Raw genomic sequence first — 25,026 nt, 5'->3', positions numbered from 1 at the left:
CACTTTAGAATAAAACAGGATCGTGCCTATTCGAACCTTAAGCAAATTAGGACTGGAGTGCCAAACGGCATTGTTCTGTGACCAGAATAACACGTGACCGTATTTTTAGCGCGGCCAAATTATATCGTCGCAGTGCCAATGGCCGTTGTCTGTCGATTCCCGACGTTGCGGATAATCTTTACATTAATGAGCATCTTACGGCTCGTAACATGGACCTCTTTAGTAAGGTGCGAGAAATCGCGAGAAATAATAACTACAAGTATATCTGGACGAAGAGCTGCGTGATCCATGTGCGGAAAGATGATAGAGCGAAGATTTTGGTGATCAAATCGTCGTCTGACTTGAATAAATTGTAAGATGGCCCCCGTCGTTTTTATTGTTGTTCCTATCACTTTTTAACGGTTTATGGGTATCAGCTTCTATTATCAGAACGTCCGTGGTTTACGATCCAAGACTAATACTTGTTCAATCAATTCACATGCCTTATTGGCGGATTTTATCTGCCTTACTGAAACATTTCTTAATGATAGCATATCCGACAAGGAGTTACTCAACTCATCTTATACCGTATATCGTCGCGATAGAAATTCAACGGCTTCCACCAAGCGCGATGGTGGCGGAGTCCTTATAGCTGCGAAGCATGGCTTTCATACCGTTCCCATGCCGAGTCTGCAAAGTGGTGCGGAGGACTTGTGGTTGAAAGTTCAGTGCGGTCAACTAATTTTTCTTTTGTGCTGTGTTTATCTTCCTCCTTCTGCTGATGAAGCGCTGAATCTGTTTTTGTCCAGTGTGTCTGCTGTGCGCGATGCCTACCCGGAAATTATGATTGTTATTATAGGTGATTTCAACATGCCAACTATCTCTTGGTCTATGTCTGAAGATGATGTATTAATTCCCACAGGGAATTTCGACCGTCGCGCGATTGATTTTCTTAACATTTATTCATATTGTAATTTTAGTCAATTTAATAATGTATCGAATATTAATAATAGAATTCTTGATCTTGTTCTATGCGCTAACGGTCGAGTCGAAAGCATACACCTCTGCAACGATCCACTTGTGGATCCTGACTGCCACCATCCACCGTTTGAATTCTTATTATCGGGCATGTTCATTTGTCTGAGTGACGGTCCGAATGTTCGCTTTCTTTTTAAGAACGCGAATTCCGGAGCTATCAAGTGTTTCTTAAATAGTATCGATTGGCAGACTGTTTTTGCTGGGATGGGCGTGGAGAGCATGGTTGAAGTTTTCTATGACCGCGTTAATTATGTAATTAACAGAGACGTTCCTAAGCGCTTTCTGCCTAAGCAACGTTTTCCTTACTGGTACAAACGTTCAACTATTCGTGTCATTAAAGAAAAGCTACTTTACCATAAAAAATGGAAATCTACTCGACATAATAGTGATTACTTGGCTTTCTCTATCTTGCGCTCCAGGTCTAAGAGGCTTATTGCGGCTGATTATAGAGATTACTTAAACTCGATTCAGGCGGGGGTTATGGAAAATCCCAAAGGAATCTGGTCCTTTGTTAAGTCCTGGAAAGGGGATGTGTCTGGCTTGCCGGCCGCTATGTTTTCTGTTGATGGGTCAATGGTGACCTCAGGTCATGATATCTCTTGTGCATTTGCAGAGTATTTCGCCTCGGTTTTCGTAGATGGTAGTATTGACCGCTCAATGGTCTTCGGTGGCCAGGGTGTTTCACCTTGGTTCTCTGCTGACGCAGTCCTCAATATTTTGACCCATCTTGACAAGTCCTCTGGCTCTGGTCCGGATGGTATTCCACCTTCCTTTTTGAGGGAGTTTGCTGCCGAACTGTCGACCCCACTTTTTCTTATTTTTTCAAAATCCTTACTCGAAGGTACTTTTCCGCGCGCGTGGAAGACAGCTTTTGTCGTTCCAATATTTAAATCAGGGAATAGACAGTTGATATCTAATTACCGTCCAATTTCTATTATCTCGTCTATTCCAAAGGTTTTTGAAAAAATTGTTTGCGATTACTTTAACCACTCTATTGCTCACTCTCTCATTACTGAACAACATGGATTCTTGTCTGGCCGATCGGTTGAGTCTAACTTAGTGTCTTATGTTAATTTTATTCATTCTACCTTAAATGAGGACTCACAGGTTGACGCAATTTATACCGATTTCTCTAAAGCCTTCGACAAGATTGACCATGGAATTCTTATACAAAAGCTGTCCTCCTTTAACATTCCTGCCGGCATTGTGCGCTGGATAATGTCATATCTTTCTGACAGAAGTCAGGCAGTTAGGATGGGTAGCTTTTTGTCGGACTACAAACCCATCTCATCTGGTGTGCCTCAGGGAAGTCACCTTGGGCCCACATTATTTCTAATTTACATTAACGACATTTCTTCTTGTTTTAAATTTTCCAAATTCCTGCTCTATGCGGATGATAATAAAATATTTACTAGAGTCAGCTCTAGTCATGACTGCCTAAGGCTCCAGGAGGACCTCGATCGTCTACATGATTACTGTCGCGTTAACAAACTTTATTTGAACTATGACAAATGCCAAAAAATAACGTTTACATGGAAACGCTATCCTATTAATTTTAATTACAACTTTAATGGTAGACCTATTATCTCTACTGACAGAGTGAAGGATCTTGGCATTATACTTGATGCCAAATTGAGATATCACCTTCACATCGAAGTCATGGTGGCGAAAGCCCTGCGTAACCTAGGGTTTGTTATCAGAATAAGTAGACAGTTTACCAATTTTACAAGCATTAAATCCCTTTATATGGCATTTGTTAATAGCGTTTTATCCTATGGTTCCATAGTGTGGAATCCTATGTACGCGGTCTATCGTGATCGCATCGAAGCGGTTCAACGACGCTTTGTACGCTATCTGGCTTACAAATATCATCTTCCCTATTGCGATTACGATAGACGCTGTGTGGTTTTTAACTTATTATCCCTGCGGCAGCGTCGGCTAGTCTCAGACTTAATTTTTCTTTTCAAACTGGTCAATGGCTTGCTGGACGCACCTGATCTTCTGTCTGTGTTGAACTTTAATGTACCACAGCGTTTCACGCGGCGGAATACTACATTCCTTTTAGGCACATCGAACACGAACGCTCATCTAAACTCGCCTATCGTTCGGCTTTTGAATACTTACAATCAGGACTTCAACCATGTTACTCTATTTGGACTCTCGTTGCGCTCATTTAGAGAATTACTATTACGTAACGTTTAGTTGTTATCTTCTGTATTGTAGTACAATTATATAATATTTTTCGCTTTTTTTTTTTGTAATTTTTTTTTTTAATTAGCAACTATCAATGCTGTTATTATTATTTTCATAGTTAATGTTATAATTATTGTTATTTTTTTTTTTTTTTTCTTTTCTCGTTTTTTTGCTTGGTATGTAGTTAAGTGCTTTGTTTTTATGAGGATGCTTCACTGGGGATATCCTCCCTGTTTGTGTCCCAATAATAAATAAATAAATAAATAAATAAATACATGTGATCTCCAGGAATTGGATAATAACATAACAGTTCCAATCTTCACTGATGACACTGCTGATATCTTTGTAAAATATTACGAAGAAACAGTTAAGTAAAATAAAAAATGCAATAAATATATTTCAAGCATATATATAAATGAAAAATATGAAATAGAGCTTAAAATATTTGACAGACGTCGCCAAGGCATGGGCATCACAGACTATTAACAACGAGCCGTCCTTGGAAACTCTTTTATTGGTTATATTTTTCAGGTACAAACTCATAGATTCACCTTATTTAATATCGTCTTATCTACTGGATTTCTTGACTGCTGTTATTTCTTTCTAAGTTTTCTTTTTTCTATGATTAATTGCCTAATTTCTTCAGGGTGGTTATTTTCTGCTGCTCTAGGCTTTAGTCCAAGAGTGTTTTCCTATGCTGCGGTTTGAGTATCCTTAACTAATATTTTTGTTTCTTGTTCTATAATTAATAATTTATTGTTTCCCAGAAGGTTACAATTTATAAACTACAATACCAATAACTAATGTAATTCCTATCCCTTTCCCCAGACTCTGTCGCCCTACATCCCCTCGCTGCCAACACCTCCCCCATCCATCTCCTTCTCTCCGCCTTCATCCCCAGCACCTGCCTCCAATCCATCTCCTCTTCCCTCAACTCACTACACTCCACATAGTGAAGACTCTCAGTCCTCCCCACATAGTCTGCACCCCTCTCCTCACCCTTCATCTAATATCTATAGGCCCTTTCTTCATTGCCACATCTAAACCTGGCTATCAACCTCTTCCTCTCCTCATTTCCTCCCTCATTACTTCGGTAGCCCTCCTCTCCGCTACAATTTCTCTCTCTTTCATTCCCACATCCCTGTCCCTGCTCTGTAGTTGCTTCCATAACTGAATCCCCTCCTTTTCTTTCCTGTTCACCTCTTCCGTTGAATACCCCACTCTTCTGTAGTACACCCTTCCTTCCATTCTCTCCTCAAACCGCACCGCTCGCTTATCCGCCTCCACCCTCACTTTATCTACCTTCATTGCTTTTCGGACTATATATCCAGGTGTCTTCCACCACCCACTTCCAGTACATGGTCTGCATATCCTCTGAGAGCCATTGCTCCTTCCATCCTCATAACTCCATCCCCTACATCATATACTTTTTATCAAGCTCTCAAACATTTTTTCCTTTTTCACAAATATCCTCTCACCCCATCCCCAAACCTGTCTCATAACCTCATTCGCTTTCGCTGTTAATATTTTAATATGCCCGCCTTCGTTGTTATCCTCTTTAAATCTGTACCCCAAGTATGTGTACTCCCTCACTTTCTCGATCATCGTCCCCTCCCATCTCCAGTTGTCGGTCGTCCTTCGGTCCCCTTTACAGAACGTCATCATCTTCGTCTAGTCTACGTTAACCTCGAAATTCTTCCCCCTTAAATACCTTTCCAGAGAAAGCATCACTGCCCTCATCTCACCCACTTCACTCGCGATCACTACAAAGTCGTTGGCATACGACAGTACGTGCACCTTCATCCTTTCGATCACCCCTTTTGTCCCCCTGCCAGTCTGTCTTCTATCTCTATAGTGTACAAACCAGAAAGGGTGGGACTAAGCGGACATCCCTGCCTCAATCCCCTGCATTTCATTATTTAATAGGAATGCTGTGTTAATTTTCTCTTCAAGGCTAATCTTGAAACTTTCCAAAGCAATCAATTTGTTTATTAGTGTCGGATTGTTTTTTTGATTTCATCATTATTTAATGTTATTAATATTGATCATTAATATTGATTAGTGAGTGATCGGAGTTCCAACACTCTTCAAATATCTGAAGGATATACATTTTCTTTGGTTGTTTCTACTAACTCTTTTTCTTTGGTTGTTATTACTCTTGATTCCCAGTTGATGTGCTTTACATTAAAATTTTCACCCAATATTATTATTGCCGTGCTTGCTCAAAAACTGTAAATACTGATGTTTTTTAATTGAATATTTTTGAGAACTATACACCGCTGATGGAAACCTGATAAGATTCTATTTTCACGCTTACAGATATAGCTTGAATGTCTTTAGTCTTATATGCCAGTTCTTTGATGATGTAAGATATTTTCTTTAATGATGAGCACTTTCTCTTTTGGCAGCGATGGTATGAACATCTTATAATTTTTCAATTTGGTATATGTTTGATTGAATCTGAGTGACTGAACCGCTGATTTTTTTATTTTGTTTTTTCATTAGAGTTTTCAATAACAATACAGTGAGATCATAAAAATCAGAAGTTCTCGACATAAGATGTCGCCGAATAATTTTTGTGATTATGCTGAATATTTTATCAACATTATTTTGTATTTTATGTAATTTATTAATGAATATAATCTCCATATATTTGCAAATAATTTTTTCTGAGATAAATTTTGAAATAAGGGATGCAAATGTCCACCTTTCTTACTTTTTCCCTCTTACACTAACTTTGGAGCAGCAAACATTACGTCTTGCAGCATTTAGTTTCTCTGCGGTTGGGGGAATTACATCAATAAAATGGATTTGGATTGCTCCAATAAATGAAAAAACATTTTTTGTAGTATTTTTTCCCGGTTTTCTGGTAACAGGGCGAATTGCCATATGCTGGTAAACCCAAACTACTCCTATCGTAAAATTATAGTAGTTTGCCACAGTTGGGCGTTGTTTACCCAGTTCAGTTTACTCAATCGTGGAACTATTAACAGTGGAGAGAGAAAAACTTATCTTTTTTATCACCCCACCTCATCACCATGATTTTCACTTGACCTATTAGAACACAAGAAAATATAACGTAATAATATTGTTATAGAAACTACGGCACTTGCGAATATTGTTATGATACTTTCAAGAAATATAAATAAAGTTATCTATTTTATGGTGGCGAAATCGGATTCTGCAATTTTCATTTAAATTCGAATGTAGAAATATTTTCATAACTAACATACGTTTGGAGATTCTACATCAACTATTTAATAGTATTAAAAAATCGTTCAAAACCTACATATAAATGCAAATGGTTTGAATGTTAGAAAATGATGAAGGATGATATTCATTTTTAAATATCAGTTTTAGTTTTTAAGTAATATTTTTTTAAGTTTGTGAACTAATACTTAATCGATTAATCAGTTAAGTTTCTGTCTTGTATTACCTTCACTATGTAATTTCTTCTTCAGGTAGTAAATTAATACTTTTTAAATAATCTAACCACAGATGAAGCCATTGGACTGCAGACTGGTATCAGTAATTATTTTGCCATTTTCAGAAATTTCAGAAGTATACGTCATCTGGATCCTTAAAATGTCAACTATTTGCGAAACTTATACATCTGAACGATTCAGATATGAGACTGATCCAGACTGAGCAGATATGAGGTAGGCGGGAAAGATACTGAGATTAAACAGAGCTGAGGAAATGCAAAATAAGCTAACTGGAGACAGAAATTGTTATGGTTTGTTTATAATCATACCATATTTTAATCTTTCATAAATATTTGGGTTTTTGAATTACAAGTTTCATTGCACAACCAAAACTTTTTCATTTTCTTGTCTAAAAATACACCTTTATTTGTAAACCTGCGTGAATATTCTCTATTTTAGTGATTATATAATCATTCTGGGATTCCAACCAGAACGCACTTCTCTCCGTTTCGGTAAATCTTCGTAAATTGAATGTCTCGATACACGCGAGGAAAGGAAACTTTGTTAAATCGTCCTTCGCGCCAAACGTTCGGGGCTCCGGGTAAAGTTTTTAACGGTCCCTGGATTCAGTGAGCTGAAGAAGTTTGTTGTCGGGAACGGTCTCGGCGGATGGAGAGAGAGTACCTAGGCTCTTTCTCTGCGATGGGTGACTGATTAACGGCACTGTTTCGTTAGCTCATTTGTCTCCCCGGAGCTGCTGCAATCTGGACGTTACGTTTCGGAATTATAGTACTATGAGAAAAGGCAGAAGAGTTTCCATAGGCCTTTTGGGATCTGCTACAGATCCAATTCTATTGCTCTTTGGGGATCAATCATTAAGGTTATTTCCTTTTAAGATTAACTTGTTGATTTATTTGGGGAATTTTAATGAAAATGATTAATTTTATATTAATTCTAATTATTAAAGTATTTAGAAATCGTTAATTTCCGCATTAGAGTTATTTGAATTTGATAAATTTTTGGATATTATAATTATTAATTAATTATAACTAACTGGACGTAAACCAATTTTAAAATCAAAAATCGTTATAGGGAATATGCTAATTAAAGCACTAATTTATTATGGAACATATAAATTATGCCCCCAACGTTACATAAAATTTTAAAAGTTATATTAACAACCTAAATTTCGTCGGAGAGGTAAATTCAATGAATTAATTTAAAATTATAATGCAATACCAATTATGAAATTTAAAACCTTGAAATAACTTTGTAATTTGATATTTCAAAAAAAATTTTGTTTTCTCAGACATTTTAAAACGTGTAGATTTAAAATTTTGAAAGCTAGCTTAGAAGAGGCACAGCAGAAGATGTGACTCGTCTGGTTTTGTCGGCGGGACTCTAAATTGAACTAATCTGGAGATTGCATTGGCAACGTCACGTCCCCCTTCAAGATAAATGGAATTTCCAACCCACGCGCTAAAACGAATTCATAGCTACGCGTCCGAACGTTAAATTCCGTTCCTAAAGTATGAGCTTATACGTGTGTGTGTGTGAAGGAACGTGAAAATATACGAGGTTCGAGTTCTATCGTTAAACTAAGTAGTTTTAACCGTTTTAAATCGACCGTTAAGTCTGGCTTTTTAAGACTGTCGATTAAAAGTTATAATACATTAGAAAATTATATACTTGTATAATAAAGCAAATATTTATACCTAAATTATACAAAGCTTCTTTCTAATATCAGATGAAAGAAGACTTAAATGCGGATAATTAATTCAATTAAGTTTTCCTTTTGTACACTACTAGCCGGTTGTAGACTTATCCTAGATATTAGAGGGAGAATGGCGTTCTAGAATGGTGAAAGTTAGAGGGTGTCTGGGTCTGTGACAGCGTTCGCCGGATGACGAGTTTCCGTTTTAATCAGGACCTGTTTTAATTGCGTGACTCTTGGAGATTTTTACTGCGGAGAAAGCGGCAACGTAATTAAAAAAATGTCTACTCGGTGGTATTTAGAACGGAATGGGCTCAAAGGGATTTTCATGGTGGTTAAAAGAGGAATTAGTTAAAATATTTCGCTGGAATTAATTTGAATATGCTAAAAAGAGTGGAAAACGTTGTAATATTTTATTTTAATAAAACGACTTTAAATTAAAAAGAAAATATCGAAAAATTTAATTTTGTCTGATTTTACTATTCAATTTGAAAGAGTCTCTTGTAACATTTTTTTGCAATCTTATCTGTTCCGTGTCCATGTTGCCAATTTTAAGTAAAAACAGAATCATGATTCATCATAATGACATAATTGAGTCTGGTAAGTATTATTTTAGTGGACACGTTCGGAAAAACTGGGTCTTTTCTTACATTCTCAAACAACATTATTGTTGTGGATCTGTCAGCACCCATATAAGTACATAATAGTTTAATTGCTTTACTATCTTTCTAAACTACTACACTAACGTTTTCCTTTGGACATATTCTTCTGATACATATTCTCAAAGATATCTAATAGCGTGACAAAACTCTCCAGAAATGAGCATAAATCTAAAAGGCAATAAGAAAGAAAACATAAAGAAGGGCGGCCAAGAAATTAATGAATGTTTTCAAAAAAGCATTTCTGTGTCAAAAATAAGAATCAAAGACTATCTGGAGAAGGTATATCAACCTAAACAAGGGAACGATGCTGGCCCACTCTCAGATATCATTGGACAGGAAAGCAGAGTAATACCACTAGCCACTCTAGGAAAGCAGAACCGGCGAGATCCTAAAATAGCTTCCAAAAAAGCAATAGGTAAAATAAACAATCTGGTCAATGCTTCATTCCCTAAAATTATATTCCAAAAGTCGGAAAAGTCGCCATGTTATCGTCCAAGACGATTGATCAGATCCACAGAATTACTGATACCATCGAAATGTCACTAGAAGAAAGCTTTCCATAAAATATGGCATGAGGGGTTTGAACCACAAGCTTGAAATTCGTAGATTCCTCTCCAATATTAAAAAAAATCTTAGAATCCTCTTTATCTGAACGCTATTAAAGGATCAAACAAGATGTTGCCTACTCTAACTTGAGAAAAATCCAAGCAGGTGTGCCACAGGGTAGTGTATTGGGACCGGTCATCTCCTATACACAGCAGATTTGCTTGCAAACTGGTATTGCAAGTGATAAAACCCTTGTGAACATGAAATCAGTTAGATATAAGATCTATAAATCTATATATCTGTTAGATATACGAATGGTTGACCAAACCAAAGCGACTATTATAGGTCAAGTACAATATTTCATGAAATAAACATTGTCCTTTTGACTGGAACTTGGCAGTTTGTAATTGGTTTATGCAGTGTCAAGGTATAAAGGTGTAAAAGTTAACGAAATAGATAATATGAGATCTAGGTACCAACCTTGTTAGCCATATCACAATATTGTCAGCTTTTCCTAATCAGCCATATTTTGATTGCTGTTGCCACTACAAATCTTAGAGGCATGGTTATAACCTTTAAAACTGCAAGTAAATTTTAATTTGAAGCCCCAGTTATGTGGCTTTTAATAGCAATTAGTAATGCTTATTTAAGGTAGCCTTGGTGTCACATTAATCTATTCGAAGTCAATGAAACTCAGGATGGTCGAGATGTAAGATTTTATATCGGAAACGTTAGAAATCAGGGAAAACTAGAATAAAACTCGGTATGGCAAAAAACGAGCGTGATAAACGGTTTCGGTGACATTTGTCGATACTTATGTTAGTTTTAGCTGCAAGTAGAAAGAGGGGAGGATAGATTGTAAACCACAGCAGCAAGTCACCGTTTTCTTTTTAACAATTTAGCTTCAATTTACGAAGCATCTTGTCTAACATGTCTCTAATGAATAGGTTCTTACACCTCAAGTACTGTTAATTTGTCATTAATAGACAAAATTTGATGATACCAGTTCCTTTAGAAGCGATTTCAGCCGCGTTCAGCCATTAATAGAGATTTCCCATAATCGTGTTCTCTTTTGTGATGTATTTAACGGTCACCCATTCTTCAAAGTTAAGAAATTAAAGAATGTTGTTTTGTATGAAACTTGAAATACTTTTTTAGTTGAATATGTAGACTTTCGTTGTTTTTTGGTTCGAAGTACTCTGTCTCTATTCATTGTCATTTCTTTATTTACTACCAAATCATAAAATATACTTCTGAGACAATGTCTATAACATGTGATGAGAGATTACCTATTACATATTCGTACTGGAGGCACGACATAAAGATCAATCAGCTTCAGTAATCTTTTTTAATGCAGCTTCAAGGGTTTCTTGGCATGATTGACACTTAAAAAAGAATACCTAATATTCATCTGTTCAATAGTCAACAACCAGATCAATATTCTTAACGTTGTTTTAATTTTTACAATTTTATGTCAGATTTTTCTGCAATATGGTTAAGCTTGCCTTGAATTGATCGAATGATCAATGAGCACTTTTTTTGAAATAACTCCTAAACTATGGACCCAGTTGATTTCCTTCAAAAACATGAAAATCACAAACTCGTGGATATCATACACAATAAATAAAGTTTATGAATGTTGCTTAGATTTTAATTTTCCCGGCAAAGTTCGAGATGCTCAGCTTTTTAATAAAAACCGGTTGCACATTAAGGCGCTATTTTCATTTTGAGTACAATGTCGCAATCGCACTAATAGTTTCGCATTAATAATGGTGAGCAATCTCACTTCTGTAAATAAATTTCACTCCAAATGACGCTATCAAGAGTATTCAGGTATACTTTATTCTGAAAATATTCCATCATTTATCGATGAATGTTTTACGAAGTGTTTTTGGTACATCAATGAAATATAAACATTGCAAGTTTCCAAGTTTTGATAAAAATTGTGCAATTTTAAATTTCGGAATTTTTACTTTAAACCTTGAACATAGATAGTTCTAGCTATGACCGTATTGAACTATGGTGATGAATAATGTATTTTTAATTCATTATGAAACATTGTTATGCAATTTGAATAATTACAAAAATCATCATTTCTAATTATTTCGTATAAATTTGAGGTTTACATAGAAATGGAAGATTGAAGTGGTAGAAGATGATGCATTTTTGGTGGATTACGAATAGTTTATGGTAGTTTATGGTTAATCTTGTCTTTTCGCGTTTTCAGTTTATGAGTTGTAATCAGTTTTTCTAACTCAATTTAACGATTTTACGGATTTTTGCTTTGTACTTAAAACACAGTCATAGCTTAAGTTTCAATGATTGATTATGTATTTGTGCTTCATTATGAACAATTACAATAAACATTGTTTATTGTCACAGTTTAGCTCTCAGATCATTTTTGTTTCTACATTATAATCTTCACACATTCACATATAGCTCATTCATCAAGTATTTCTTGATTCCTTGATATACTGAAAAAGTATCATCTCATTTCATTGGACTGTCTTGGTGTATCCACTCGCTATATTCGTTATGTTCGAGCGATATCTGATGATCCAAATTCCTATCGTGCGAGTTGATTTGGTTGTAACTTAATGACTATATTTTAGTGCCATTCATGAATCTTTTCTTTCTGGACTGGGCGATTTTTTATTTATATAGTACACTCTTTTCAGCATTCACAACATCCCCGAAGCTTCCGAATAGGAAGATTTTAATTGTGTTGATTGGTTTTCATCTATGTGACCTTCATGTAATTTTTTCAACATCTTTAAGAGTATTATGTAAGGAGGTTTTAATTTTACTTGCTTTAATGTTGAACAGAATCGTCTCGTTAGTTAAGTTATAGATCAACACGTCTTAACATTCTTTCCCTTGCAATGAATACTGATATGTATTGAATACTTAAAAATGTTGAGTGTGAAATTTTTAAATTTCTTTTACATTACAACATGAATGAAAGATCTGAACTGCTTTTCCGTTTTAAATTGTCAGAGATCGGGTGATGTCCCTTTCGAATTAATTCCGGATAGCGAGGAAACGGAAACCGAGACGTCTACGTCTCACTACCCCAGCCAAGTCGTCTTTCTTCCTCACATATTTCGTACTTCAATTTAGATCGGGGGCGCGAGAGAGATCCAGGAGACGGCTTTCATATGACGACGACTACCTTCCGAGGAAAAGCTCGCCGGTAGCAGCGGCGGTCTGACTTTGAATTAATTCCAAGATTTACGGCGCAAACATGGGATTGCCGGTCGTTCTCGGCAGAACCTATCTGAATTTTAATGCGAAACTTCGGATTAATTCCCGTCAAGCTTTGACTTTTTCGACGTACTACTGGTCCGATTATCTAATTCAACGAACTCGTCGTGTTAGGAAAAGGTAAAGTTGACGACAACTTCTTGGTTACCGTATTATTAAACTTTTAATATGTTTTTAGTCAAACTTTAAATTTTTTTTTAATCAACTCGACTCGCCTAGATTATACACGAAGAACTAGTAAAAATTAAATATTACAAACTCAAAAAGTTAATATAATCTTGGAAAAGTAATCCAATTTAACAGATTTTTATTTTGCGTTACCTAATTTGATTTGTCAATAATTCAAAACGTTAAGTTGTGTAATTTAGGGTTGTTTAGAAATGATCGTAATTTTAATCCGTTGAGCCACCCCTTTGTAATTGGCCGTGTAAATGATATGTGCCATACAACAGGGCACCCAGGTTACAATTCGAATTGATTCCTCATTAAAACGGTCTCATGAGAGTGTTTGATTGCCACAATCAATAATCTTTCGTATCGCCAAAGCAAGCAGAACGCACGCATTCGGATATTTGCATCGGTAATTGTAATTTTGTAATTGTTACGGTAACACTGGCCCTAATTACTCTTGGGGTTGTACGCGACGTGTGCGTGCGTGTGATTGGTTTAACGGTCTGTCACAACGTGCGCCGGAGTGTATAATTATCTCACCATCGATAACTGTTAGCCCATCGAACGAAGTCATTTTGACAAGACCAATACCAAATTTGTGGGAGTTTTAACACGAAATTAATTGTTACTTACCACCGAAAACATCACATTTTACTGTGAATGATGATCCTTCTGAAAATGGTCCAACTACTGATGTTAATTCGTTTCCGGATTCATCGGCTATTACAATTTTCTTTGGCGGTACTGTAACAAAATTTAAATGTTACTCAAATATTAATAAATTGTTTAAAACGTATAAATATTAAATTGCAACAATCGAAATCCCGATAAAACAATAAAAGTTTCAACGTATACAAAATATTTATTTACATAAAATCCTTTTATTTCGAGTTAAAATATGGGTTATTTATCGAATATAGTTATTATTTTATTACAAACAACTTAACTATAAAGTGGATTAAAACGTTTATGTGAAATATTTACCGTGCAAACTTTTGATAATACCTTATTAGTGAACAAAAAAGGGATGAAGAACTTTGCTACTTCAGATCATCCGGGTACATCAAGCACCCAATTCCTGAACAAGTTAAATAAAATAATGAGAGGTAGTCAATACTTAAGGGTACCAATGCTTTTAATAATATCAGATCTTAAAACTACATTTCACTCAAACCGCAGCTGTCCAAAAAGCAACATTAAGTGAGAGAATCGAAGACAGCTGTATCTGATGAGTTAAGCGTGGCAGCAACAAACCTGAAAAATTAGAGCTATTACTTCCAGGCATTTTGTCAACAAGAAATATATTCGAGGGGACCTGATGCTCAATTAAATATTTAACGCGATCTTCATCAATTTAGGGAGCTATACCGAGTTGACTGTATATATTGAAGTACTATTTGAAAAGATAAGTTCATATGGGATTATTTATAACGTAAAACCGAAAAGGAGAGTGGAAGTGTGAATCATATAATATCTACTAGATTAAAGATATACGTGAAGTCATTTCTGGCTCGATAAGCTCGTCATCTTGACAGCATCAAACGTGTTAGTGTGGTGCAATGTAGCAGGAAAAGCGGTGGAGATGCCGATCAAAATGCCACTCGCACGCAACTTTAACTGTTCAAATGGAGGTAATCACATATGAATATCTCAGGTAACAAATTGTTTTTGTGAATCTTTAAATATTACTACAGAGTTCTCTACAGAGTTATTACTTTTAAGATATTTTACTAGATGTAAACTATTAATAAGTTTAAGTCATTTTAAAATAATTACAATTAGTATTAAAGAGGATCTTGTCGGCGAACACAGAGTATATGAATGGACTCTATTGATTTAACCCTAGGATGCACGGCCTGAAAAACACACACATTTACACGCGCGGGGCCTCGGCGGCCCGTGCGTATTTTAACAACAACAATTTCCTTTAATAAATAAACAGGTACTCAAACTGTGTTGATAACTCGCTTTATTATTATAAATTTACATACAAGTGTATATTTAACATATTTGTGCTTTAATTTGCCACAAATAATATAAAAAATTACAAACGGTTAGAAAAATATTTTATTGCTGGTAAAGTTTATGGAACGCTAATGTATATTTTACTGTTACAAAGTTAAATTAATTATTTTACATTTCCAACATATTACAGCACTTTTTCAGTCTTTGTTCGAGGAATATACCGGGTGATCAGACCACCTGTACCAGGGATTTTTCTCAAAAACGCGATTACCTAAGAACAAACCTATTAAAAATTTTAAGAACAAAAACGAACGTAAAGAAACTTTAACGTTCAAAAAGGTTATCATTAACAGCCACACACCTTCTTGCTCGCCTCCTTACAGCATTAACTGCACGACGAATTTCGTTAGCGCTAATGGACTGGAATGCTCGACGAATTCGGAGTTTCATATTCTCTCTTGTTGTAGGCGGTTCCATGTAGACTATTTCTTTAATTCGGCTCCACAGGAAAAAGTCCAGTGGAGTTAAATCTGGTGATCCATTTCACTGGACCCCACGACCAATCCAACGCATGGGATAATGCTGGTCAATAACCCTAAGTGCAACAACTGCAAAATGTGAAGGGCACCCTTCGTGTTGATACCACATTGTTGTCCTTGCAAGTAAGGACACAAAGAAATGTGGACTAATTATTGTCGTTACTGTTGCGGATGATCGGAAAATCTTGCCGCATATCTTCGCGCTGCTTTTCGAAAGTTTTCCCCAACACCATTACCATGTCAAATGCTTCTTCATTGGTAAACGTACATAGGTAGTATTTTTTTAATAATAAATGTTAAATTTGGAAGTCATAGCTCATTTAATCATAAATTATTGAAAAATAATTTCAGTCGGTCCCTTAAGATTTTTATCTACAGCACTTAAACGTTGCATTAAATCTAAGAAGAGTTAAAGCAAAAGTTGTTTATTTTTAAAATATCTACTCTACGATAAAACTTAATTCATATGACATTTTGGACAATTTTTAAGTTGATGTCATTACCACCAACTTCCGGTGTTACCAGCGTGATAAAAACTGGTGCATTGAATTCTTCATATACGATTTTATTATCATATTTTTTATTGCAACTTCTTAGGTAATCGCGTTTTTGAGAAAAATCCCTGGTACGGGTGGTCTGAATCACCCAGTATATAACATCTTCTGCGTTTTGGTTTTGGATTATCGGTGATGATTTGATCGCTTGAAAACTTAATGAAATTTTGTATATACTTTCTTAAACTTCTCTTTGTAATACATCATTACCTGCTGTTCTTTCCATGTGTGGCACAACTAATGCTTCCAGTAAACCTTTCAAGAACATCCGTGACTTACATCATTGTAATAATGCGGAGCTAGTTCAGGACATTACTACATAAACCAAGGGCAGTAGAATCTAACAGGACTGCTACATGCATTGTATTTTTGTAGCCCACTACGGGTTGGTTGCCCGCACTCTACGTCACACTATTTGCCACGCCCTGTTAACTGTCACTCAGTACTATGCGTTTGCTGTGTGTTTTTAGAGATTTAGAGGTTACATGATAGACATTAATACGTCTAAAAAGATAAAACTTCAAAAATAATATGAATACGTCTACGATATAACCTCTAAAACCACAGCAAACGCATAGAGCTGGGCGTGGCAAATGGTATGACGTAGTTTGCGGGCAGGTTGTCACAACAATGGATGTAGCAGTCCTGTTAGATTCTACTGTCCTTGTACATAAACATTATTTATAAGCAGCAACATCATATTATAGAAAAGTGTCATAGATCATCGTTTTGACGACGTGACTGTTGTAGCTGGGGTGATTTGAAGTCAAAAATGTCTAATGAACATACACCCAAAACGCTATCGTAACCGAGCTATAAGTTGTTGATTTAGTTATTATTAAAAAGTCCAAGTGGCTGTGCTGTGAATGATAATTTGTTATTTATTGTGCCAGTAAACGTCAATTAAATTAATTTTGCGTGTTTAATTTTATGTGTTACATTAAAATACTCTTAAAGGCCCGATTACTTTTTCAAATGAAGAATACGCCGACCACTTTGTTTATGGATTGTGTAGTGGAAACGGACGAGCAGCAGTTGATGAATATTGCTCAAGAAAAAGCAATACTTAATACGATGGATGCTCACCTTGTACTAGTGTCCGAAGAATAGCCAACACACTTAACGTAGGCCGGATGAGAGTATGGAGAACTTTACACAATTTCGGTTTACCACATCTTACCTGTACAAGCTTTAAAACCGCCGACTACGCTTCAAGAGTTGAATTTAGTCGCTGGATATTGAAAAATCAAGGGATTAATATTGTTTAATGATGAAGCCTCATTCTCCCGAAACGGCATCAATAACACTAGCAATTCACATTGTTGGGCACTTGAAAATCCACGACAAACTCGGGAATACCATTTTCAAGATAGATTTTCGGTAAATGTTTGGTTTGGCATTATTGATGACCGCCTCATTGGTCCGTTTATAATTGAAGAACGTCTCACGGCCATTCGTTATTTACGTTTTATTGAAAATGATCTTCCAATATTACTGGATGATGTTCCTCTTAATATAAGACAACGAATGTGGATTCAGCACGATGATGCACCTCCACACTTTGGTCGACAAGTAACAGAATTTCTTAATCAAAATTATACAAACCGGTGGATTGGAAGAGGTTCATCAGTTCCTTGGCCAGCAAGGTCACCAGACGTTAATCCCTTAGATTACTTTTTATGGGGAAGAGTGAAAAGTTTAGTTTATGCAGAAAATATTGAAAACAGAGAACAACTAGTAGCTAGAATTATGGATACTGCAGAAACTATTCGTGCTGATCCTGAGACTGTTAGCAGGGCTACCACTTCAATTCTAAGAAGAGCTAGACTATGTATACAGCAACTAGGTGGACATTTTAAGCAACTAATTCAATAAAGCTATTTCTTTTCAAATGGTCTACTACTACTTATTCAAAATTTCAAATGCTTGTAGCTTGGTAACGATAGCGTTTTGGGTGTATGTTCATTAGACATTTTTGACTTGAAACCACATACATAACTACGTACATAACTAACTATAGTGATGTCCTCATGAAATGTAAATTTATAAGAATATGTATGTCGCGTTTGTTCTTGCGAAGAGTACCAACAATTGTAATTTGTTTTCTTCAATAAGTATTCGTAAAGTGGCATGCTAGTAAAAACATATTCACTGTCAGATTTAGTCTAGAAGAATGTATTGTATCAACTAGTAAATGTGACTCCACAACTTCAAATCTTAAATTTTTCTAAACCCTTTCACCTTGTTTGTCGTCGTCCAACAAACACTAAACCGTCAATAGTTATCCTAATTTTTTTGTCCCCTATTTAGCGGGATATGGGACTAATTGTTCATCAATAGTAACATTTTTATCCGCTGCTATGTCAACTCTGCACTGCTACAAAAATAAATTACAAATGTTAGAAATCATTGTAAGTTTATCTTCTTTGAGTCTTTCATCTCGTGTTCTTTTCTTGTAAAAACGCAGAAATCTTGATATACATTCGAATAAAAAAGGTTTGTTTTTTCCCGAGAGAAGTTCCCTTATTGAAATGCCTTCTGTTACGAAATAATCAAAAGCATGTCGAGGGAAACAAAATATTTTAGATGTAGCAGGACGTGGTGATATAGTTTGCCACAGTATTCCGTTTGGAGCAACCAATTCATTTGTGGAATGTGTAATTGCACCTTCATCTTCATTAGATTCTTCGCTTGACTCTCCTTTTGAATATTCTTCGCTCACTATTTCTTCACTGTTTCCATCTTCAGATTCTGAACTTTCACCACTAAAACATTCGACAACCCAACCAACTAACCAGTTTTTAATAATATCAAGATTAATAACGCAGAGGTTGCTTGCAGCCGAAGCGTTATGTATGTATTATGTGTACAATTTTTGAATATGACATCTGTTCATTATACGACTTTCTACATTGTTTTTATTAATAATCATGATCTTAAAGGCTTCTATACACCTGAGACAGAAATTTGTTTGTGTAAAAAATTGAATTTTATTATTCAACCATGATATTTATATTTTAAGGCGTGATATTTTAAATACATTGTGTAAAAAGTGGTTAAAAAATTTCGAACGGTAAAAAAGTTCCAGACGTATCTGCTATTTTATATCTAAAAAAAAAAAAAGTATTTGTTTCATTAGGTACTTATCGAGCTGGAATTTAAAAATTTTTATACATGCCTCGGAGTAAATAAGGAGTGTTAATTCGCAGTATATCGTTAGCTTATACCATTATCAAAAGCGTACTTACTCATCTTAGGAAATTGAAAATGTCCGAAAGAAATGTCTTTAAACACAAACCAAATATAAACCCAAACAATTTCAAAAAGCTTGGTTAGGAGCTTGTGAAATTCAATAATAAACGAATTCCAACGTCGTGACAAGAAAATAGAGAGGCTAGAGATATGTAGCTGCGCTATTTTCGAGTTCATTATTCCGACTTAAGTTTCAAGAAACCTGAAGGAATGGTGTAGCTTGGCTTCATTATCTCGGCGTCGTGTTTAATAAAAGTAAATTTTCTCCTGCAAACCCATTGGTATGTCAATGAAAGAGATGTAACAAAAGCAAATAGGGGTGATTCAATCAGGTCAAAATATTACCATAATATCAATTTCTTTTAAACTAACTTTACAACATGTATGTTGAAAGGTTCCACCAGGTTTATTGGGTGATGCCAACTCTTCTGGTTGGTATCATTTTATCAATAATACATTTTTTCATAGAATCAACGAAACCGTCTAACAATCCCGTGTTATTGCTGCTTAACAATATCGAGAGTCATGTAAATTTCAAGGTAGTTGACTTGCGATGTTAACTTTCCACCTTCATAATACGCTTAAGATGTAGTCGCTAGATCGGGCTGTTTTTAGGACATAAACTCAGGGTCATGAATGATGTTACGGCTACATCAGAGCATCCCCAAACGAAGATAACCATTAATAAACCCTTCACCAGTGATAAAATATCGGAGGCGATGGAACATATCAGTTAAAAACCCAGAACAAATGCAACCTTTTCCCCCAGTACTGCATAGGAATTAGTATTAGGAAAACCCAGTGTATGTAAGCCCTTAACTCATATGTGAGAAACAGGGTACTTAACAGTAGGTAACAATAAGATTTTTAGTGCGTATAATAAGCCTTCTGCAAGCTCTAGGTAGAACTTCTAGATGTTACAATTACTTTTTTAATATAATATTCCAATAACGAATTGCGATATCATCATGAAATAAGAACCATTTTAAGCAACTTCAATTAGTATTTGTTGTCATCATTTTATTGTTCTGGGAAGCACCATAATTTTCTTTCCACAATTGTTCCAAAGCAAGTGGTTAAATGTAATATCTATAATCTTTGTGTTCATAGTTTTCAGTTATTATTATTTTTTTTAATTGCTTAATTGAAACATTGACAGTCACTGTTTTTGATACAAAGGTCATACCAAGGACCATTTCAAACAAAGAGACATTGTGCTGTACCTTAAAATAACGTGATTTATTTTTGGTTGTGTTTTGTTATTGTTTAATGTTTTTCACATTTATCATATGAGTCTTGAAGACTGCAATTAATTTTTATAATTTTCATCAACAACTGCAACTATTTAATGCAAACACAACTGTTTACTTTTTTTCTAACACTCACACTATGTTGAATGATAATTAGTGATTATTTTTTGGTTTTCTTTAAATTTATTTACAAAGTAATACTTTAATTTTGCGTTTCTTTTCTAATAGCTTTGTGATGACATAATTGTAAATTTAAAAAGAAAGTAATGTTTTGCAAAAGATCAAATAGTCTTTTACTTATAATATAAAAAATTCCAACAACTTCAAAAAAATTTTTTACAATCTTGCGAAATCCAGTAATAAACGAATTCAATATCATGCGATGAAAGGAGAGAAAACGAGGCTTCAAGAGGACAAAAGCAATTATATCGGCAGAAATATCGACGAAAACAATTTGCCACCCTTTTTTGAGTTTTCTAGGGTGAACTATAAAGCCCATATGTTAAAAGGCGCTCCAGTAAGTTCGATGGGTAAAGCCAACCCTTCAGGTTGGACCAATGGTGTAAGATGTTGATGATGTGGATGAAAAACCCAAAGAAGTTGGAAATATGATGTTGAGTTTCTGCCCTCACACTACGCATAAGATATAGCCATTTTCAAGCCATTTATATCGTACTATTATTAGCACCTACAAAGGAAGCCAACCGAGTAAGACTGACACCACCGAACAGCAAGGAACTGTGTTATAAGGAAGATTCTCCTCAGCAAACCTTCACACCTCAGTTTTCCATGTAAAGTAACTACAAAATTCGGGCTTGATAACGACAAAGAGTTCAAGATTGCTTCTGAAAACATTCTTCTAAAGTTATCGTCACGCAATGTTACCTCAACTGAGTGTCAATACTATTTTTGAGGGTTTTCAGAAAATTTCAAAAGATTTAAATAAGAATAATTTCAGATTTTCTTTTATTATTTTTATACTCATTATTTAAAGTGATTCTAAACTGCCCTTATTTTGTATTTTTCCAGTGCTTTATTTAGTAAATAACTTGTTTATTTGGAACCGTTTTATAAGAACTGCCGATTTAATATTATATTGTCAGGTTCATTAAATTATGACCGTAGGTAAGTCGGGTTGTTGCACCAGCGACAGGTTTCTACTTGTTTATTCAATTGTATTTAAGACGGGGTAATAAAACTCGCTGTTTACAAGGTTATTTCTGAGTGCAATTTGTTTTAATGAGATTCTGCAAGGAGGTTGTTTATTTTAAGGATGTTTATTTTATTTATTTAATTGTTTGTGATCCATTAGAACATATCTACTTCTATTTGTGCTATTTCGCGTCGTAATTCCATGAACAATCCCGACTCGTTATATTGCATATGTGTTAGTTTCACCATTCATAGTCAAAAGATAAACATCTGTTTATTTGAACACGAGAAAACCTATATTTATCGCAAGATATGCAAGCAGAATGATGAGATGTTTATCCTAGTTGTAGATTACCCCCAGTACCATATTAATTTGGAATCTCAGTGTCTGTGTTGAAATAACTACTTCATTTCAAATGCAGAAACAAAACTTCGACACATCTCCAAAACAGAAAACTCCTAAATTGCTTCAAAACAAATAATATCAATCTGTCAAATTTAGATGTAGACAATGCACCGAGTTTATTATTTCGTTTACATTTCGTTTTATCTCTATGGTGTCAGAGAAATTTAGTTTTTAGCCTATTATTTCGATGCATACTGATGAGCAATTTTTATATTTAATCTCATGTAGGTATGGTGTTTGTAAATAACCTTCTAGGTAAATCAACATTGTGCCAACTTATAGAACAATCTTTATTTAAAGTCATACAGCAAAAAGAAGACTCTTGTGAATTCCATGCGAGGTTAGGTGCAATTGAAGGGAAGTACGCCTTAATTCAATGTCGAATTTAGTCCTTACGATTGCTACTGTACCTCTTGTGGTTTTTTTGAATGGCGACTGTTTACCGATAGCTCGAAACAGAATGCGTCATCTTCCACCATGCATATTTATTTGTATCACTTCCCATGAGCGATTTCGATTGTTTGCATTCTTTTTTGATATATAAGATATAGAAAGGAATCAGCTGTGTTATTACCAAATATCTCGGTTTGTTTTTATATATGTGAGATGGAAAAATTCGTAAAAAGTATTGGGTGCAATCAAATTGATCGCCACGATCTGACCGCAAACCTGGTGGTTCAATCATTCTACATCAACTACATTTCGATAGGATAAAAACATTGTATTTGCACATGTTTACATAAAATATAAGGTATAATAAAGCAATTTATCAAAGTTTTGTTAATTGACTCTACGAAGTATCTTATTTAGGCATTTCTACCTTTTACAAAATATGAACAGATTCAATACATTACATGACTAGCAGAATTTGCCAGCAGTTAAAACAGTTTTGAATCTCTCTTTTAACAATCTTTTATGTCTGGTTTTCAACAATCTGCGCTTCCCAATCTTTTCAACATTTAAGAAAAGTTATTGCAATTTATATAGAAAGATATAATTAAAAAATTGGATTCTTGTGAAGGTGAAGATGTCAAAGATTTCTTAGAAAATCAACTTAACTTTGCTGAATCAGTTGCTGAAGAGATTATATTAAGAAAAATTATATAGAATTTAGAAATAGTTGTGAGAATAATAATTCAGCGAATGATTACCATTACAAATTGTACGAATTGCACTTCTTTAATATATTCAATTTAATTTTATATTTTTTCATATTACAATTCAATTTTTTAACGTGAATTGTACCTAAGAATAGAGCTACGATTTAAATTCAAATTGACAGCGTCCGAATGTTTTCGTCCCAAAAGTCGAAATTAAATTTAATCTCCCCTTAATCCTGCAGACTCGCCTCTTCCGCAGGATTTGAATACGACCGCTTCGACTGGCGAAAACCCGTATGATAATGAAGCCGCACAATTAATGATGTTACGAACTGCGGCATAGACGCGGCTAGCCGCATATATAATTCCTAGAGTTCATTTTCGACATAATTTAATTAAACCGGCACTTCCCCGAATCCTCCTCTTTTTTTGTTATTTTACGTTCTCCATCACTACGCCGTGTTAATTTCGAATTTCTATTCAATTCTTAAATCCAACTTATTTTTATAATCAATTTTTTCTCAAATAAAAATCTTATAATAGCTAATAAAAGGTCTTGTTCATAAATATAAAAAAAGGTGCCGTTTACAGTAAAAGTACCATTTGTCGCAAATAGGCATCGTGTAATGACGGTTTAAAAGAGATAGCCTCGAAACGTAGAAGCTGTAGAATGAGGCAAGAACCGTTTTTTAACAAGGCTTGGAGGGATAGGTTCGCCGACGAGGGGTAGAAAGACGACTTTATGCCTTAGGTAATGGTTGGCAGTTAAGATTTTGATGTTCGCTGTAAAATCTAATGAAAACTTTACCATCTGAGAAGACGCCGACGACGACGGTACAGGAGCGTGATGCTGACCTGATACCCTCTGAGCGCGTTTTCCCTCTGAACTTTAATATTCGTATAAGAACGTTCTCCCTGGCGGCGGCGACGGCGGTGGCTCGTTTCGTCGAAAATGAATATTAACTTTCGGATATCGCTAAGAACGCCGGGCTACGTAATAAGGCACGACTCCAGCGCGTAAGGGGTAACTTTCAGAAGTCTGAGATGGCTTTCCGTAATTGAAACCGGAGTGCATAATGCGTTTTGAATACGTAAGAGGTCTGACGACACGACTAAATTATCTATCTCGGAAGAAATCAAAATTTATAAGCAAAAGTAATCAGTAAAATAATTATATTTTAATCAAATTTAAGGTGTTAAGATCCGACTTAATTAACACCTTCCGTTTAAAAAGGGGTAAAAATACATTTCTACCAGCTTAATTAAGACAATTAAACCGTTTATTAATTAAAATGCCCATTACGAACGGTCCTTCCCTAATTTGTGCCAATGTTTGTTCTTGCCCGTCAGGGTACCCGCTAAGGGTCTTCTAGCTCCATTACCCTAAACGACTGACAAAATTTTAATCAAACTGTGCACCGGATGAGTTGTGACTCGGTAGACCTCGATACCGGCTTAAATCGCACGAGGTTCTTTAATCTCGCAAAACGAGGAAAATAAGCCATCCCTCGACCAACTGTAAAAGATATATGGTCGTATTTACCTACAGTAAACGTTTACGTCTCTTTTCGAGACGCCTCCGGGTGTTTGTGTAAATATTTGCATCCCTTTTCCGAATCACATTTTAATCTGGTATTGGTGGGTGGGACATATTGAAACAATATTTGCTTGTATTTTGATGAATGTTAGGTTAAGCGGATATAATCGAGGACATATAAGATTAATGAATGTAATGTATTTGTTTCAACATTTTATTATCTAATTTTTATTATTTTATTATCTTATTTTGATTCTGACAGAAAGTTCAAGTTTAATT

General features: G+C 35.2%; 1 protein-coding gene across 1 annotated transcript in view; it reads right to left on the bottom strand.

The window, feature by feature from the left end:
• LOC111418754 (neural cell adhesion molecule 2-like) overlaps positions 1 to 25,026 on the bottom strand; it is a 455,796-nt gene that overhangs the window by 91,727 nt on the left and 339,043 nt on the right. The window contains exon 4 of the mRNA XM_023051417.2: positions 13,626 to 13,736. Within this exon, the coding sequence (XP_022907185.1) occupies positions 13,626 to 13,736 (111 nt within the window). The remainder of the gene's footprint in view (positions 1 to 13,625; positions 13,737 to 25,026) is intronic.

The sequence above is a fragment of the Onthophagus taurus genome, chromosome 7 (genome assembly GCF_036711975.1).
Source record: "Onthophagus taurus isolate NC chromosome 7, IU_Otau_3.0, whole genome shotgun sequence".
In the NCBI taxonomy this organism is placed as follows: domain Eukaryota; kingdom Metazoa; phylum Arthropoda; class Insecta; order Coleoptera; family Scarabaeidae; genus Onthophagus; species Onthophagus taurus.
The sequence above is the reverse complement of the archived record's forward strand: the minus strand, read 5'-3'. Positions and strand labels throughout refer to the sequence as shown.